Raw genomic sequence first — 20,309 nt, forward strand, 5'->3', positions numbered from 1 at the left:
CTAGCGATATGCATTGGTTAGCTATTTGACTGCATGGCGTCCAGAATATCTCATTAACAGACCAGATCCTCATTTTCCTAGCAGACCACAAGTTCCAAGTTGATCATAAGAAATCAGCAGGGGCCATAGATTAGGATATCAAGTCTGAAAGGGTTTCCTTTCCTGTTATACTCTTTTATGCCAAAGCTCAGCTTTTAGGAAGAATAGAAATACCCATAGAAGAGATCTTACAAATAACGAATGATTAAGTCAGGATTGTGAATTTTAATTATGAAGAATTGGACTAAAAACTGTAGACCCTCAGGCAACATGATCAAAAACCTTCTTTTTCCAGGCATGCTGATAGAAGTACATTACTGGATGATCACAGGGTCATAACAAACCGACAGTGCCTTTTCACTACAGTTGTGTTATTTACATGTTCCTTCACAATGTGCTAGTCTTTCGCACATCTATATGTTGTCTTGAGAACTTATGGCACACGTTGCTGCATGCTACCAATGGTTTGTAACAGCTGGTCATCCTTGTGTAAGACATGGTACTGGATTTTAAGGACACCATAATTTTCTAATCTGTGACAGATGTACATGTCTTAAGAGCTGAGGGCACAAGCAAGCACTTCCTCCCAAACACTTTGGAAGAGCTTTCAAGGTTCGTTGTCCTCGTGTAGAGCATGGTTGTGGACTGCAGGATATCTTCAGCAAACCCACAAGCAATGAAAAAGGGCCTGCAGCAATTTAGATTCATTGTGTGCTCTACCAACTTGACAATTCTGGAGTCACAGCATTGAACGAGTGACATTACAGTGCATTGACCTGAGGTTACCTTTGTTCAGCCGTGGTCAGGGCTGCTATATCATATATTCCTCGCCGACCAAGTTCTCTGCATCATGTAACAACTTAGAACAGGCTCCTAACACAAAGGCTCCATATTAGCAACTTACATGATGTGGTCTTTGAGTGAAGCAGCAGTACCTCACAATCCGGTATAGAACTTGCCTACCAAGACCTCGTCTTTGCAAAGATGGTGCTACCTGACAAAATTTCTGGTCTAATGTCATGGCACTCTTGAAACAACTTTTTGAACAAACAAATAATTGACAACAGCCACGTTCTAAGATGAAACCTCTCAAAATCCAAACTCCACCCTCCAGAACAGGCCTTCGAAATAACATTACCACAATCAAGTAAGCAAAACCTATCTAAATATGTGCAGAACTTGCACTAAAGTGTCCTTACAGTCCATATAAATGGGCACTTAAAACAGTACTTTTTAGTTTTCCTACCGAGTATCTTAGTTACTATAGCAAACCTTTTGTATATCAATTGTTACGAAGACATATTGACTCAATGATTCCAAACTAATTTGATGCTCATGTACTTTGAAATGAAATTTGTATTATTTAAGTGTTTCAAAATATGATTAAATGTTCATCTTTCTATTTAAAGGTGGCCAATGGCCAAAACACCCTATAGTTATATCTGGGTCGTCATTGACAAGATACGCAAGAGAAATTAAAAGTTTAGTCAAGCGATCAGATTGACTAGAAAGCTCAGATAACTAAATTACACTCAAATAGTCACATTGATTATTAGTCCAAATAATGAGTTGCAAGTAAAATGTGGCTGATTATATTACTAAAAAAAAAACCGATTGCAACGGAGTGCTCATGCTCAACAGACTAGCTGGAGCTGATACAAAGTCACAAATACATCATGTATACAAGCCTCTCAAGGCGGTCTGGGGGGATTGGGGGCAAGAAGCCATGGAGGGGGGGTGAATCGCCATCTGGGGCTGCCTGCCTGCATCACGAAAAATAGGTCCTGGCCGCCCCAAGTGCGCATGAAATGACAATGGAGCTCCTGACAAGCCTTGGACTTGCCCTGCACCTGATCCCATCGGCCGCGGAGAGAATGGATGATGGAGGTCCAGAGCTCTGCTTAGGTCACCTGTACTGAAAGTCTCTCTCCGTCGAAAGCCTCCTAACACCGCACCTTCCAGATATGCCATCCAGTAAGATTCCCTATGATCTCCCATACCTCCAAGCGGTCCGTTGTGAGCTCCAATACCTGGAGGATGGGTAAAGCCTCCAAACCGACCACTGGGCGTAACCCTACCTTAATAATGAATATCATGTCCTGCATCCCGACCTCATACAAGAGGTGACGGCCCTAGCTGACTCCCTGCTAGCAGAAAGCTCCCCATGAGATCCATCCAAGGTTGGGTACTATACAGCGAAGGATACAGCATGCTCCTCTCCACACGAGCTGGCACCTCCTCACATGACCAAAGACAGTGCTTTGGAGTTTCCAGAGGCTGCTATGTGCAGCGCTTACAACCTCCCTCCTTCTGCATCTGGGCAAGCCAACTTCCTACCGCCAAGCCTCCATGTGCCACCAGCCATAAGAAATACGATACCCTCCTCAACCTCCAGCTATCCCATAGGCGGCACCAGAAGGTCCGTCGAAAAGGCTCCATGATGCTGTGCTCCGCCCAGTGCCTACTACGTGACGGCGCCCAATCCATATCCTCATGTATCAGTACGTGTCTGCCAATCTTGACAGTGTACTCCAGGAACCTCGGTGGCTTATTGGCGACCACAATGGCCACTCTCCTAGATCCCACTCCAGCTCATCAAGTGGTCTGCCCTCCCAGATCCAAAGGCGCCACTCTCTGAGCTCCTTCCAGAAAACATAGGGGTCCAGTCGCCATGTTTTCCCCTGAAGGCCCACCACCCGAATCCTCCTCCACGAAAGGGCAGCTATCCCCTCATCCTACTGTCCTCTGTCAAGGGCCAGACGCCCCCCCTCCTGAACGGTGAAAAAAGTCCCTTGCAGGGCGCCGCCCACTCTACCTGCCACCTATAGGGGGATGCCTGCTGGTGAAAACCTAGCGGCCTATACCTCCCCGGGCTCTATCGGCTCTCGTATCGGGGAAGAAAGCCACTCCAAAGATATTGCTGCGTCTATCTCCCTTCTCCTCAACTCCACTCCTCTCTAGCAGTCTGATATTCGCTGCAATACCTCCTCGTCCGCTCCCGCCATGTCCTCATGTTAGGAGCCGATCCGGCTTCTCAACCAACCCATTGGATGTGGAGGCGCTCGCCAATCAGTGCCTCTTCCCGATCTTTGACCCGGGGGTTCCAGATCTATCTCCTCCTAGCAGCTTGGGGGGCTCTAGATTAGGGCCTTACGAAGGCCCTGCCGCACGCGGAGTAAGCTGCGTAGAAAAGGTGATCTAGGAGGAGGTGATCTAGGCTAACGTGAAGATTCATCTCAGGGACAGCCTCCACTCACCGCCAAGCCTCGGTCTACAGTCTTGAAGACCCTCCTGCAATATAAGACCTTCCAGGTCTGCCCACCTAGTGTGAGGCCGCGGACAACTAGCTTGCCCAAAAGGACCATACTCTAATACTCTGGGTCTATGATCCCAAGCCCTCCCTCTGACCGATGTCATATGATGGTCGCCCACGCCACCTTGGCCCTGGAATCCCTAGAGCCATCTGACCTTGACCAAAGAAAGTTCCGCACTAGGCGGCGAAGCTACACTACATAGGATGAGGAGAAGCACCAACACGAGGCGATGTACCAGGCCGTTGCTAGGAGGACCTAGTTAACCACCAGGGCACAGCCGGCTAGTGAGAGGCGAGCCGTGCTCCAGTAGGTCAGTTTCCTCCGAATAGAATCAAGAACAAGAAGAAACTGTTGGGTAGGAGTCATGTCAAGTCCCACCTGGAACCCTAGGTACCGGACGGTCTCCCCTTTGCCCACCCATCTAAATCCCAGGTGGACGCCCCACTCTGTACTAGAGTCCGGGTCTATGAGGAAACCAACCAACTTTCGCCAGTTGATTTTCGCTTCCGTTGCAAAACAGAACACATCAAGAGCCAGCCTCTCTCTCTCCAATATCAACTCATCGTCCTCTATGTAGAGTGTTGTATCATTTGCATACTCTGAGTCTGACAACTCAGTCTCCTCTCTCACTAGAAGTCGAAGGCCACGCAATCCGCTCACACATTGTCATGATGCTATGCAAACAGTGTGAAAAATCATGGAATGCATCATCATCCAACTTCTTATTGATCAAGAGAGTCAATGTGATCTGAGTCATTAGTATTAGTGTGAGTTGCATGGATTATCCAAAAATACTAGATTTTTGGATAATTTTAGCCTATTTTTTATATTATTTATTGTAAAAAATCCGAAAAAGTTAAAAAAGCTTCTAGATTAGAATTGTATGCAAAAAGAAAATTGCTTTTTCAGCCAATTATGGGATTTTTATAAGGACAGATTGACGAAATCGCGCGCGTTGTAATCGCTGTAAACAAGCAAAAAACTGCAGTTTGAACTGAAAGAAGGAGCGATTTGGGAGATCCGTGACCACGTGTCCTAGAATTTTACCCTCTCTCGGAGCCAACAAAGCCATCAGATTTGGGTTCCGAGCAAACAGAGAAGGAGCTGTAATTTTGATGCACGTTTTGTTCTACGAAGAGGCTCCAGGAGATCTAATGCCTGGAGATTGCTTCTGAGTAGTGCAAGGATTCCAGGTTCTTTTAATACATATTGATTCAGTTCATTGTGTTTTGTCTTTGTCATGTTTACCTCTTACCTATTCTCTTTTTTCTCTTCCATCTCCTATCTCTACTTCCTTCTATCTCTAATCCCCGGTCCGATGGATTCGACCTTTCGACAAAAACCCTCTGACAACGTGACCCGAGGAAGTGAAACATCACCTCTGCAAAGAGTAGAAACAAGTATGGGGACAAGAGGCAACCCTATCGAACCAATCTCTCCAACCGAAACTCCTCCCCTCGCCTTCCACCTATGAGAACCTTGCTTTGGGGGCCGATCTGTAAAGTGCAGAGACTTCGCAAATCCAAACCTGAGGAAAACCCAACCTCACCATGGTGCCTTCTAGGAAATCCCAGTCCACCCTGTCATAAGCTTTCTCGAAATCCAAGAGTAGTACGGCTAGTCTCTGCCCACTGTGCTGAGCCTACTCTCTCGCCTCAAAGAAGGTAAATACATTGTCTAGGATGATTCTATCCTGGACAAAGCCTGTCTGTGTGTCATGCATGATGTCTGGAAGCACAGGGCGCAGTCGCCTACCAATCATCTTTGCCAATGCCTTATAGGCCACTGACAATAAGGTGATTGGTCTCCACTGGGAAAGCTCCAACTGGTTTCCCCTTTCAGAGAGAAGAACGATAAGGCCTGCCGAAAGACTCCCTAGCATATGTCCTGAAGTGAAAATCTCCTAAAAGGCCATCAGTAGGGGATCCTTCACCACTTCCCAGTAGGTAGTCAAGGAGGCCTTAGATAGGTTATCCTCTCCCGCGCATTTCTGCCCATCCTGTGTATGGAAGGCCTCCTCTAGTTCCTTCTCTATAAAGGGGGCTAGAAGGGAGCATCCCATCTCCTCTGTGATGAGGGACGGAATGTGATCCGAGACCTGCTTTCTACATCTCTCTCCTCTAGCTGAGGCCGTCTCCTACTGGAAAAGACGCGTGTAGTAGTCGGTACCAATCTCCATCATCTCGTCTGGGCTAGAACGAGTAGTCCAAATAATGAGTGTGGTTTCAGAAAGTAAAACTTGATACTCATGATCAAAGAAACAAATCATGAACTAGTGAACCTATATAATGAAGCTCTCTAGAAGCTAAATTTGGCAACTCTTAAAATTTAGGAGGTTACTATTTATTTAAGTTGCTCAATTGGAAATTTTGTTCACGTCAAAGGCTCTAGAATTTCACAAAGAACAATAAGACTTCTTCTTCTTTTATTGTATGGAACCCCTCTCAAAAATTAAAATATCTGAAGCACCAAGTATACCACCCTCATTGAAACCTGAAGCTGAACATAGTAAGTCTCCAACAAAACACTTGTAGATGAGTAAAGAATATTTCCATGTTGACCATTAGGAGGAGATGCTGGATGAGCCATGATGAGGGAGATATAGAGAAGATGAGTAGAGGCAAGGAATCTGGAAAGATGAAGATATGCCAAAAATACAAACTCACAAGGATTGCAAGAGTTCAAAGGACTAAAGAAAGCACACAGAGAAAAGATCAACAATGATTAGAGTGTAGTGATAAGAATACAACAATCGGGTACACATGAACCCTCTCTAAAGCTGAGTAGTGTATCACAAAGTGAAAAGACAGACCAAATATAGCCAAAACCAGTCTGAAATATTGTTGCCTAGCCTTGCACAAAAGCAAAAGAGCAAAACGCAGATGCTGATGACAAAACGCAGTAAGAAATTGCAATAAATGCAATTGACCTGTAGAAAAACACGTTGCCTCATCCTGTTGTCCCCAAAACACAGATATGGAAGGGTTAGTAATAGTTTCCTAGCCCTGAAACAGCCCAAGAAACTGTAAACACAAATGGAAGACTGCAATATGCTGAGAAAAGAGAGTGAAAACAGGCCAAAAATGAGGAGAGGATGGTTGCTTAGGTTGTAAATCAGTTGCATAGTGTAGAACAGGTCCAAACAGCAGACGAAAAGTCATAAGACACGCTTGCATAAGCAAAAAACAGTAGCAAGAATCTAGATCCTGCAATCTGATACCATGTCAAAAGTGGATGTAGTGATGAAAGTGTGGAAAATTACTGTGATAGATTGTTGATGTAAGCACGGGGAAGAATGTGAGAATGACAATACTTTGAACTTAACCAACTCGATCACTTATCACCATGAAAATTAGAGAGAGAGAGAGTTGACACCACATTGAGAGGGGACTGGCCCCTCCCCCCTTGACAAGAATTTATTGAAACAAAACCATGGGCACCAAGTGCTTGAACCATACACAAAAAAGGCTAATTTGCTGCAATTCTGAAAATTAGGGTTTTAAAACCTTAATTTTTGCAATCTTTGAGTAGCAAGTTGATTCTTTTCTTTTGTGCTTGGATTAGATCAAGCTAAATAGTAAGTGCTTCTTGGATGAGAAATAGATAGGAGAGTACAAAGCATGTGGTTGAAATTTCAACATGAGAGGTGGTTTTAAATGAAGACAGAGACCTCCAATATATAGGTGTAGAGCTTGGGTGCTCAAAAGTCAAAAGTAAAGACTACAAATGACAAGTGTTTGCTGAAAATAACAAGTATAGAGACTTGTCTCTTCAAAATTACACATCTCCTCTTTCAGATGCCACATGTCACTTTTCTAGAGAAAGAAGCTTCCAAACCTTCTACTTCTCAAATCATAAATGGTTAAGAATTTGAGATAGCTACTGAAGACAAAATTGTTCCTTGTGAAATTCCGGAGTCTTTGACGCAGACAAAATTTCCATTTGAGCAACTTCCAAAAATAGTAACCTCCTAAATTTTAGGAGTCATCAAATTTAGCTTTTGGAGAGCTCATTATATAGGTTCACCAGTTCATGTTTTGTTTCTTCGATAATGAGCATTTGGTTTTACTTTTTGAAACTACTCATTATATGGGCGTCTAGTCAATGTGACTCTTTGATTGTAATTTAGTCATCTGAGCTTTCTAGTCAATCTGATCACTCAACTAAACTATTAATTTCTCTTTGGCATCTCATCAATGACGACCCAAGTATAATTATAGGACGTTTTGGCCATTGGTCACCCATGCATCCGTGTCAACAGTCGGTTAGTGGTATGGCACCGGGATGTGTAAGCACAGTTGACGTGGCGACCAGCAAGCGGTTACAAGGCAACAACTGCCTCCAGCTCGAAGAGCGATGCCAAACTCACTCCGTCAAAACCAGCATTGCTACCACCTACCCACCAAGTTGTCGCCAACTCTGCACACTACGACTACAACTATCACTAGGGTGCTAGCCAATGCCGACTATACTTGGTCCCAATGCATCAAACCTCCCAACTACATCAACGCCAGTGGCTCCTCCAACTACACCTATGTTGCACTGTGGTTGCCACTCACACCGTCGTGTCTGCCACCCAATGCCATTGCTACTACCGTCTACTCTGCTCATCTCTGCACCTCTACAGCCAGTCCTGCACCGCCTCCTCCTAGTCCACCACCTACAATACCAAATGTCACGCTGCCTATGCACTACCCTACAACACCTCTACATGCACCTTGCACCACCACCACCCATTCAACTTGGGACTGAGCTGCCATCTTCGACAACAGCACCACCAACAACCTCCATTTTGGTCTAACCGAAAGGTTCAAAGCTTTGCACACCTCTCAAGGCGCCAAAAATTTCAGGCCTTTGCTTGAATCGACTTCCAATGTGCGAATTGATACTAACCAAGCCCACATTACACAATTTCTTCGAACACCACGCATCTTGAGGCAACATTTTTGCAAAAATTCAAACTGTATGGTATAAATTTCTTCAATTTCTTTAAAATTTTACAAAGAAATTTAGTGATTTTGCCCTTCACGCATTCCAAGGCAAACAACGAGTGGTACTGCAATATTAACTTCCTACATTAGTTAGATTTTGCAGTAAATTTTGGGAATTCTTAGTAAAATTTGGTGAGACTCAACGTTAAATTGCTGTAAATTGTCTATTTAGGCACGTATTTTGAGGCAAGTGTGATATAATTATGTCTCACTGTAATTTGTTGCCTCGGTGTTGATTTTACGACATTGGGCACATTTGTCAATATTTGTGAAAATTTGGTACTTGCATTGTGATCCCATGTGGGGATTTTTTGTACTCAATGGAATAAATTTTATACTTCAACATTGAAGTATTTAACTATTGATTTGTGTGCATCATTGGCAGCACGGCACATTAGGGGCATAATGATCAAAGTAACATCCTTGGTGTCGTCACTCACGAGTACAAACTCGATGGCACCAACTACACTTTGTGGAGTTTCATGGTGCGCAACCTTCTTATAGCGAAGGATTTGTGGAACCATGTCATTGGTGATCTACAATGACCAGGAGGTCTTGCACCTTAGACACCTCAGCGTAATGCTAGAGGACAAGTTGCTATTGTTGCTACTGCTATTGGTCCCCCTCCCTCTCCTACCGAGGATCAATGCAAGTGAGACTCAAAGGATGCACGTGCCCTATGTTTGATTGCCTTGTCAATAAAAAGGACTAGTATTCCACACATTCAAACTTGTAGGACCTCAAAAGCATCTTGGGATATACAAGAGCACATGTTTAAAGCACGTAATGAAGTCAAGATATCTTATCTTCGCAGAGAGTTGGCTAATGTAAACATGGATGAGGGTGATAGTATGACAGATCACCTCACACACACGCAGGATCCATGTGCGCAATTGCTTAATGTTGATGAGATCATTCAAGATGCAGAATTGGTTAACATCACACTGAACTCGCTTCCTAAGTTGTATCTTGATTTCCACACCTCATTGATGTTGTCTCTTTTTTTTTCTTTTTTTTGTGTGTGTGTGTGTGAGAGAGAGAGAGAGATAGCAATCTCTTACATTTGTGGAATTGGAAAGCCTCTTGCTACAAATGCAACTAGCTTGAAAAAATGTCGCATTGCATTCAAGTAATGTGGCTATGCTCTCAAAGTACAAAGACAAAGGAAAAGTCAAGCAAAAAGTGAAAAATAGCAAAAGACAAATGCTGGGAACAACCATCAAATAAGTCTTCCCAAGACACCTGAAAGTCCAAGAAAAAGGAGAAATGTCATTATTGCAAAAAGCCCAATCATTATATTTATGAATGCAAGAAAGATTTGGCCAAAGAAAAGAAAGACTATGGTTTGGCTATCCAAGAGACATCAACCACCAACAAATCTTCTAATGGTGATGCTTCAACCAACTTTGTGGAAGACATGCAGTTTTGATTCTTTGATGGCTGATTTAGCATTTAATGTTGCTGAAACACAGCATACATGGTATTTTCACAATAGGGTCCAAGCATATCACTTCTAGGAAGTCTCTTCACATCATTGCATTCAGCCCCTACAAGGAAGCATGTTACACGTGCAAACAGCAATAGTCATGATGTAAATGGCATTGGTTCAGTCATGATTATTGCTGTAGATGGTTCCAATGCTTCTAGATATTTTTGTCCCTGGCATCACAAAAAATTTGTTGTCTATTTTTTATTTTAATAAGCATAGCTTTCAAGTCATCTTTGAAGATGACAAATGCATTGTCAAAGACAGAGAGAAAGATTATGCACTCAAGCTATCCCACACCCTAAATAAGGGTCTCTTTTTGTTGGATACATATGATAGACAGTCTCATGATGCTCTGGCAATTAGTACTCTTTTCACCTACAGTGCAGAATGCGGAGCTATGGCAAGCCTGCTATGATCATATAAATTTTGGTAGTTTAATGACCCTTCAATGGTCTTAGATTGTAGACGCATTGCCTCCAATGGAGATCCCATCTCCCCATGCTTGTGAGGGATGAATTTTGGGAAAAACACACAAGTTTTCTTTCAAGAAGAAGGATGTAATACGTGCTGTCCAAAAAAAGTAGCTTATTCACTCCAATGTTTGTGGTCTCATAAGGACACATGCACTTGGGGGTCATCTTTATTTTGTCAATTTTATAGATAAATACTCTCGGTATACATGGGTGTATGGACTGAAAGTAAATCTGATGTTTGTGCATTTTAAAAATCGTGTTGCAAAGCTTGAGGCTGAAACTCGCTTGAAAGTGTAGACACTTCGCAAGAATAGAGAGGGCAACACATCTCTCACGCTTTTGAGACATTTTTGCTTGAAAATGGCATTACGTATCAAGCCACTGGTAGGATGATACCTCAGCAAAATGGTGTTGCTAAAAGGAAAAATCGGACACTTATGGAACTGACTCGTTGCATGTTGAAAAGCAAAGGGCTGCCACATAAGTTTTGGTTTAAAGGCCTTCAATGTGCGAATCATGTATTAAATTGTGCACCCATCAAAGCACTAAAGACGATCACACCATTTCAAGCTTAGCATGGCACGAACCCAAAGTTGATTACTTTTGAGTGTTTGGATACATAGCCTATACACATGTTCCGAAAGAGCTTTGTGGAAAGCTCGATCTATTGCCACTAACTCTATATGGGATCTTGTGGATTTATCACCTAATAAGAAGGCTATTGGCGCAAAATGGGTTTTAAACTTAAATGCAAGGCTAATGGCACTATTGAAAAGTACAAAGCACACTTGGTAGTGAAAGGCTATGCACAAAAAAAGGGAATGGATTATAACAAAACCTTTGCTCTTGCATCCTGTATGAGTACAATGAAAAGTGTGATTGCTATGGCTGCAAATTATAGCTAGAAAGTACATCATTGGACATAAAGACAACACTTTTTAATGGGGATCTACATGAGGATATTTATGTTTCATAACCTCCAAGGTTCATGGCTAAGGGAAAAAAGTATGTGGTTTGCAAGTTGCATGAGGCTCTTTATAGTCTCAAACAAGCTCCTTAAAATTGATGCTTATTTGGCCAACAAAGGGTTCAAAAAGAGTCCAACTGCTCCCACTCTATGCATTAAGAATGAAGGAGGAAACTTGCTGATTAACTTTATTTTATGTGGATGGCGACTACTCACTAGACCTAAAGAGGATAAAATTGCATCAAGACTGAATTGAAACATGCATTTCCTATATCAAATATGGGCTGCTTACACTACTATTTAGGGATTTAGTTCACCCAAAATTAACATGGTATCATCATGTCACTGTCACTGTATGTAGATAAGCTTTTACATCACTTTAAGATGCAAGATTGCAACCTATATGCACTCCTATAAAGCCACACTTAAAGCTGTCTAGGCATGATGGTGAAGAGATGTCTGATGTTGCAATTTACAACCAGGCTGCTCACTGTCTTATTTATCTTTACAATGCACTCCCTGACATTCAATATGCAACATCTCAGGTGAGCAGATATATGCACAACCCACAGACCATACGTTGGCAAGATGTTAAGTGAATCTTTAGATATTTCCAAGGTATTCAATCATATCCATTATTATTTCCCAAGGGGGAGACTTGCATCTACAAGCTCACAGTGATTCAAATTGTACTGGTGATTCGTCTAATGTTGAAATTTACAACCAAGCTATTGGTTGTCTTATTTATCTTTGCAACACACGTCCTAACATTCAATGTGCAATATCTCAGGTGAGCAGGTATATGCACAGCCCATGGACCATACATTGACAAGATGTTAAGTGGATCTTCAGATATTTGCAAGGTATTCAATCACATGCATTATTATCTCCTAGGGGGGGAGACTTGCATCTACAAGGTCACAGTGATTTAGATTGTGCTGGTGATTCAAACACTGGATAGTCTACTACTGGACACTTTCTTTTTGGGCCGCTCATGCATTTTATGGCTAAGTAAGAAACAACCTAAAATGGTTACCTCATCTTGTGAGGCTGAGTACAACCTTCACATCAACCATGGAATGTGTATGGTTGCACAAATTGTTGGCTGATCTACATCTACCATTGGAGGGTCCTACGCCCATTCTTTCTAACAATCCGAGTGCTATTGCAATAGCACGAAGTCGTGTGTTCATACTCACATGAAACACGTTGAGGTGCATTACCACTATGTCAAAGAGAAATGCTATGCATGAGAGATCGTGCTTGATGTATGTAACCACATAGGAAAATATTACAAACATTTTCACCAAAGCATTACCACATGAGAAGTTTGAGGCTTTTCAAAAGTCCTTGAACTTATTACCCTTTGGCAATAGATCATCCTTATACGTCATCACATTGGCATTGCAACGAGTGTTAGAATTTGCCAATTCTAGGCAGTGTCCATGTAATTCATGTGGTGTGGACACTTATTAAAGTGTCAATGTAGTGTGTGTGTGTGTGTGTGTGTGTGTGTGTGTGTGTGTGTGTGTCTTTAGGCATTAAAGTAGTGACACTAGAGACTAGAGCAAGTTAGCCTAACTCTAGTTAGTTGATGGAAGGCTAGTTAGGTCAACCTATAACCTAAACTAGTGTTATACTTTCCCTCTATCTTTCAGTTCAGCAAGTACACTCTATCTTTTTGCTTCAACTCACTCATTGTCACTACCTCTTGTTTCTCTCTGCTCCATAGCTAGTACATTTCTCGCAATCATTAGCAAAAAGAGTGCTAGTCTAATCTAGACAACTGTGTTGATCACATGGCCGGGTGACAAGTGGTACGTGTAAAGGCTCACCTTTAATATTAAAGAAATACCGTAAAATTGAATACTATGTGTGCTATAAGTCTATGTTCACTACCCTATAGATCAAATGCACACGCCGGTTATAACGGATTTAATCTCCATTTGGTGTACAAGCCAATGATAGTGGGCTACAAGAGCCAAGATAGCATAAATAGTAGACATGTGGCATGTTGGAGCAAAAGCCTCTGAATAATCCAATCCTACCCTCTGTATAAATCCTTTGGCAACAAGCCTAGATTCATGCTTATCCAAGGTGCCATCAGCCAAGTATTTGGTCTTATAGACCCACTTCACACCAATTACTTCCTACTTGCCTGGATGTGAAACCAACTCCGAAGTCTCATTATGCTCGATGAACTCAAGCTCTTCCTACATAGCACAGTACTAAACATCCTATTCCCTCTCATTACAAAAAGAAAACGCCCCCTCTAGCAACTCAATGGCCCTTGAAGAAACCTAAGGAGATGGGGATGAAGTAGGAATACTCAGAGGAGGAGCCAACAAGGGTAGGGGAGGCAAAGGAGAAAGAGAACAAGGATAACGGAAGGTGTTGGTGATAAAGTAGTGGTACCAAGAGGTATCCTTGAAGATAAGAGTGGAGTCCAAAGCACAGGAGGGGTGGAGACAAAGGAGATTCACTAGATGCAAAAGCACCATCAACCAAAGGATCAGAGGCCTTAGCCTCATCAAAGATCACATTGTGACTCATCAACGATCTTTTGTTTCTTGGGGTCATAGAGCCTATATCTTTTGCTTACCTAACTATAACTCACAAAGATGGGCTTTTTCAACTTAGCATTGAGCTTGCCCCTGTGCTTCTTCTCCACATGGGCATAGGCATCACATTCAAAGACATAAAAGGAAATACTAAAGGCTTCTTGGAAGGAAAGTCTGGTATGGAGTGATCTCCTTCAAGGCCACTGTTGGAGACTTCTTGTAGATATGACCGCACCAGAGACCATCTCCACCCAAAGGGTGTAAGGAAGTCCTCGATGCTTCAAGCCATCTCCAACGTGGTCCCATTTGCACACCCCACCACACCATTCTCGAATGGTGTGTTCAAATGGATATGCTCAATCCCCATCCTTTGCTCCCTACAAAATCTGTAAAACACTTGGCAACAAAATTAGTTGTTGTGGTTGACTCAAACCCCTCAAACCTTGAAAAAAGTTTGCTTTTCAGAAAACCTCTTGCAATTCAAAAGTTGGAATATGCCTGGATTTATACTCCAAGAAATAGGACCACACATATCCAAAAAAGTCATCAACCACAAGCATTAGGCATTTGGCCTTCTCGAGGCAAGACACATACATAGGACCACACAAGTCAATGTGAACCACGTTTCAACTCAAGCAGTGTGGATACCCTCCTATTGGCTATCAATGTTGTTTGCCCCATATACAGCTACTCAAGCAGTGTGGATACCCTCCTATTGGCTATCAATGTTGTTTGCCCCATATACAGCTACAATATAGGATAGTGATGGGGGGGGAAAATCTAAAAGCCCCTATCATGAGGACATGTATTTCTAAAATTCACTTAACATGTGGATTATTTTTTAATCACATGATTAAGTAAATGTTGCACATGTGAGGTGCAACTGGGTGAAGGCCAATTAAGTGCCCAAATAAAGGGGCAAAACAAATTAAGACTTTTTAGTCACGTTGGACAGCAAGGGGAGTTTGGATTGCGAAGGGGATCAGGAGAATCCCATTGTAAATCAACTTCTTCTTCAATAAAGCTAAAGAAATACTGAAAGGGGCGCCAATGTTGGGGCCAATCAGGTGTGCATTGTCCAAGATCAGTAGGTAAATTTGTATTTTCAGATTTGCATTTATTGTTTGCTCCTGTAATTAATTTGTAATCAGGGATTTACCACCATCCACGGAAGGAAGGCTGGTTTCATGGTTCCATTGCCGGGATACCATCAAATCCTTTGAATTGGTAGGCCTGTGGTACTTGATTGCAACTTGGGACTATTGCGTTATTGCTGAAATTGTTCTCAGCAGTGAATTACAGCAAGCATGTCTTCACAAGGTGATACAAGATCAAGTGGAGAGGATGCATCACTCCTTCGTCAATCACGTGGTGAAGGGGGAAATATAATGTTGGGCATGGTTCTCAGCATGGACAGAATGCTGAAAATGTGGGAAATGACCCAAATGTTGGCACTTCAATGCATAAAAAGGCTAATGACCAGCAAGGGGCTGAAGAATTTGATGATAGCTTCAAGGATCGAATGCGTACAGCAGCAAATCTTTTTGCTGAATTGGCAAAGGATCCCCAATTTACTCGAATCTTGAATGCCCCAAAGAAGGACAGCAAAGGCAAAGAGAAGAAGACACCTTCTACAGCTTCGGAGCAGCCACAAGAACCAAAGGAAATGCCTAAGCCTTCTTTAGAAGAGCCCAAAATGCCTGATGAGCACAAACAGTTGGTATCTTTGGGGCAGTAAGTGCAAATGCATGGCCAACTTGGTAGTGCCAATCCATGGGAGCATAGGCAGCAAGGTAATTATACGCATGCAAGCATGGGACAGCAAGGATACTTTGGTGGTGTTACCATTTTTCATGCTATGGTTGGACAGGCACCGCATACGGAAACGTATGGCACAAATCCCTATGGTATGCAGCTGCCAATGTATGGCTCACAACACCCAATGTATCCAGGTAATGCAAGTGGAATGCCTAATCCCATGTATGGCAGCAAAGGCATGATGCCTGGGGCACAAAGCAGGCCATATGGATATGTATCGCCACCCCCAAGGACTATTGGAGCACAAGGATTTGGTGATGGTCATGTAGGTGCTTTAGATAGTGCTGGTTTTTATGCAAATACAACCAATGCATCCTTTTTGCAACAGCCCATTTATGATAACTTGACTCCCATAGGTCCGCCGAAGGACTATGATGAAGGTGGCAAAAGTGTGAAGTTTGAGCCTTTCAGTGGTGCACAAGATAGACTGAAAGCACTTGTTTTTATTCAGCAGTTTGATACAGCCTATTCTGGAGACAACTTCACAGAGGCATCTAAGATACGCAAGGTAGCCACATTTTTTAAGGGAAATGCATTGCAGTGGTAGTCTACACTTCTTATTCAAGGGAAGTCACCTACCACTTGGGTCCAGTTCAAGAAAATATTTGCTTCAAATTGGTTGACAAGTACATTTGAAGTAGACATTATGACAGCCTGGAATCAGTTGGATTCCAAAGACTGCAAGAACTTGGATCAGTATAATAAGAAGATTTGGGATGCATTGCTGCTAATTACTTCTTATCGCACAGTACCCCTCCATGAGCAGGTGGAGAAGTATATTTGTGGTTGGCCAAAGGGTATTCGGGATTCTTGCAGTAAGTCCGTTGTTTCCAACATGTCTCAGCTTATAGAAACCGCTACTACAGCCGACACATTGCTGCGTGGAAAGGATGCAGGATTCCACGATGATAATGCCAAGTCACATGTCAAAGAGGCAAAGGCTGAGAAAAAGGGTAAATCTGAAAATAAAGCTGAAAACCGGGCAAACCTGAAAATAGGGCTGAAAGGGTGATTGTATCCAAAGCTGTCTATGAGATACTATGGGCCATTTCAAGTGTTGGAGAGGATCAATGATGGTTACTCTAGGCTGAAATTGCCTCCACACTGGCGGATACACAATGCCTTTCATGTGAGCTTGCTTAGACCTTTTCATGGAGATGTGCCAGAGAATGTATCTGCTGAAATTCAACCGGAGGTTAAAGGGCTTGATGAAATACTGCTACCAGAGCAATTTTTGGTACACAAAGAGAGGAAGATCAGGGGTAAGGGTTCCAAAAGGTACTTGGTGAAGTTTCAGAATTATTCACCAATGGATGCCAAATGGATGGAGGAGGATGACTTGACAAACCATCCTCAGTTGTTGTAGCTTTACCTTGATGCTTTCCAGTTAGAGCCGACTTTAGTTCGAGCTCAATCAGGTTCAATAGAGCAGAGATCCAAAGTATTACCTTATGCTTTTGAGGAAGCTAGCACCTCCTCTCCTCAGTAAAGGACAGCTCTAGAAGTAGTGGATCTCGAATGTATTCAGCATACATTCAAGGTACTATAGCTGAACAATATGTTTGCCAGGAGATCACTATTCGGTGTACTGGTCACTATGTTTGGTATGCAGATCAGAGTGGTTTTCACTACAGCTCTGAAATTGTACATTTGCATCTGTTATGCTCAATGTGTAATCAGTTATGCTTGGTATGGCATTGGTTATGCTTGGTATAGCATCAATTGATGACCATCATGGGCTGATTATCAAATGTTGGTTTTCAGCGTATGATCATTAATATTCAGTGGTATTCAGCTGGTTTTGTGGACAGCAACATGTCTTATGATGCCATTGATGTTTCAGCCATGGTTTATGCCTAGTTTTCGCTATACTATAGTTTGGTTTTGCCAGATGAGTTGAGCTCATGAGAAATGGACATGTCACATGATAATCTGGCAATGTGAGATTCTTTGAGTCTTATGTTATGTTATGTTGGCTGGTAATTTTCAGCATATGTTGGGCATATGGAATGGTTGAATAGCAATGCGGAATGTTGTGTTGACTATGATGCCCTATGGAAATTCTAGTGTAGTACTTTGTTTTTGATGCATTTGGCAGTGCAATCGAGGACGATTGCAAGGATTTCAAGAGGGATGAAACCAGCCTTCCTTCTTCCATGGATGGGTCGTAAATCCTGATTACAACTTAATTACAGCAACAAACAATAAATGCAAATATGAAAATACAAATTTACCTATTGATCTTGGACAATGCACACCCGATTGGCCCCAAAATTGGCACCCCTTTCGGTATTTCTTTAGCTTTATTGAAGAAGAAGTTGATTCGCAATCCAAACTCCCCTTGCTGTCCAAAGTGACTAGCAAGTCTTCAATCTATTTTGCCCCTTGATTCGGGCACTTAATTGGCCTTCGCCCACTTCATAGACGATGGAAATGCCCCAAATTCAATGGCTAGCTAGTCCTGTTAAGAAACACGGGATCTAGAGCATGGCAAAGGCGGAAGCTATGGAGGATGAAAGATGAACACCAAACTCAAAATGACATAGACAAAGACTAAAATTGACAATGACCAAGACTAGACTGATTGACACTAGACTTAACAATAAGCAAGACACTAACTGAAAAGAGAAAGCATCATGATATTGCATTCAACATCATATGAAAAAGTGGTAGTCAAGTACAACGCTTTGTAGTTGATGGATGAGTAGCAATCTCCCTCTCTGTGCCTATGGGATAAAGTAGCTTGCATATCCTTAGCCTAAACTGCCTCATACAAAGAGGCTACATTAGGTGTGATTGCAAATATCTCAACACTCCTCCTCAATCACAACCACAAAGTACAAAGTGTGTAGAGGCTTTAGTAAGAGCAACACCTGCAAAGTGTGGGCACACCATAAACATGGCAAAACACCAGAGGCTGTCGCAAAAAATGCCAAGTGTGGGTACCACAAACATGGTGGACATCCAGCGGCTATAACAGGGGTCTTACAAAGTGTACAGAGACTATAGTACAAGGCTACATGAGGAGTTTACAAACTTATGACAAGAGCATTTTGGGCTAAGCAATATAAGGCTAAAAAAAGTCGGTAAAAATTGGATCAAGGACCGGCAGACCCTTGCAGTTTTCAGCATTTCTTTTGACATAGATCTTCAATTCATTACAGGTCTTCTTGTCGATGTAGTCCAGCTTGCTCTTTTTTATCTTACACTTGTTCTTCACTTTGCTCTTTTGGTCCTCTTCTTCTAGGTCCTCCAGGTCTGCTTCTTCATTGACTTTGCTTGTAACACTTGCATTAATCTTCATGTTCATGTCTCCCTAAAGCAAAGGTATCATCTTTGAGGCAGCGGAAATGACTTCAATCTCTTGCACTATCCCCAAGGTAGTAGACATGTCTTCAAGTTCTTCAAATAAACTCATTGATTTTACTTTAAGACAAGTAGATTCAACCATCCCTGCAAGTAGCATAAGGACATTTTCTATGTAATGCAAATGAGCAATGGGAGCCATGTTACTTTTCAAAGAAGATATCCATTTAAAATTCTTCATGCTTGGCACTCTCATTAGTGTGGGTCACCTTAAAAAGGCTAAGAATAACCAGCAATGAGCTGCTCCTGAATATGTCAAAGGACACAAGACAGTTGTGTGAAGGCACACTTTGTATATAGTATCAAGAGATACTATGATGATTGTTGCTTGCACTCTTGTTGAACTTGAGAGCTTCTATCCTTCCAAATCCAAATCTTCTCTTAAAGTTGAGCTTGCTAAACCTTTAGATCTGAGTGGTAGAGGCTTGAGTGTTGCAGCAGATCTTTGAGTGGCAAAGATTGAGCTAAGAGAATGTAATGGAAAATGAGCTTGAGACTATAGCAATGAAGAACTTGGTGTTGATGTCGTCTCCAAATCTTCCAAAGTCTTCACAAATTTCCCTCCTTGATGAGCAATCCTTGTTGGAATCTTCAAATCAGAGTGTCAGTAACTTCACTGTACCAAGAGGAGTGAGAAAATGAAGGAGAGATGAAGCTTTTGTTTTGGCTATGGAGTTTGCATTAGGGTTTCTGGGGGCAGCCTGGTTTTTCACTCTATGTGCAGTGTATACTTGATCATTTTCAAAACTTTTTTTATGGATAGAAAGCTTATCTCATGGACTTCCAAAGCCCTATGATTCTTGGTCAAATCATTGTGTATGCTAGAAGAGAAATCGGCCCGAACAAGACTGTGCTTGTTTCTGACAACATGACACAATTTCGGAAATGCCGAGGCAATGAGCAGCTAATGTCAAGCTCTAACTTGATGGAGAGTTGCGCCCTAGCCTCGGAAAGAATCCCGTATAAGAAATCTTATTGAGTTATGGCTTGCAGATGGAGATTTAGGTGCTCAAAGCTGGCTAGGTCATATTGGCCATGGCAGGCACACAAAGTAGAGATTGGGAAAAAATGACAATACTGAGCTATGTGGTAAGCAATGTTGAGCTCTGAGGTGATAGGAAGTTTACCTTGAGTCAAGGGAAAAATCCACAGAAGAAACCTTGAGGAGATATGCTCTGGTTTGGAAGATATGAAAGCGTCAATCACAGCAGGCCCTATCTGGCTATGGCAGACAAGGGATAGGGAGTATAGATAAAGTTGGAAATGGAGTCATACACCGATCCTGAGCTGT

The 20,309-nt window shown here is 42.3% G+C and overlaps 1 protein-coding gene across 4 annotated transcripts in view; it reads right to left on the reverse strand.

Annotated features, from left to right (window-relative positions):
* Positions 1 to 205: 205 nt before the first annotated feature.
* The window catches only part of LOC148019148 (Acyl-CoA N-acyltransferases (NAT) superfamily protein), a 42,912-nt gene continuing 22,808 nt past the window's right edge, over positions 206 to 20,309 (reverse strand). Inside the window, exons 2-4 of one of the 4 annotated variants that reach the window (XM_087660671.1) lie at positions 975 to 1,045; positions 826 to 882; positions 206 to 695 (exon numbers count right to left, since the gene is read on the reverse strand). In XM_087660671.1, the coding sequence (XP_087516797.1) occupies positions 647 to 695; positions 826 to 882; positions 975 to 1,045 (177 nt within the window). In that variant the 3' untranslated portion in view covers positions 206 to 646. Of the gene's footprint in view, positions 728 to 825; positions 883 to 974; positions 1,046 to 20,309 lie in introns of all 4 variants that reach the window. The other 3 variants (XM_087660672.1, XM_087660669.1, XM_087660670.1) reach the window with 3 other exon arrangements.

The sequence above is a fragment of the Lygodium microphyllum genome, chromosome 20, assembly GCF_053477565.2.
Source record: "Lygodium microphyllum isolate KBCC chromosome 20, Lygodium_microphyllum_v1.1.10, whole genome shotgun sequence".
Lineage (NCBI taxonomy): Eukaryota > Viridiplantae > Streptophyta > Polypodiopsida > Schizaeales > Lygodiaceae > Lygodium > Lygodium microphyllum.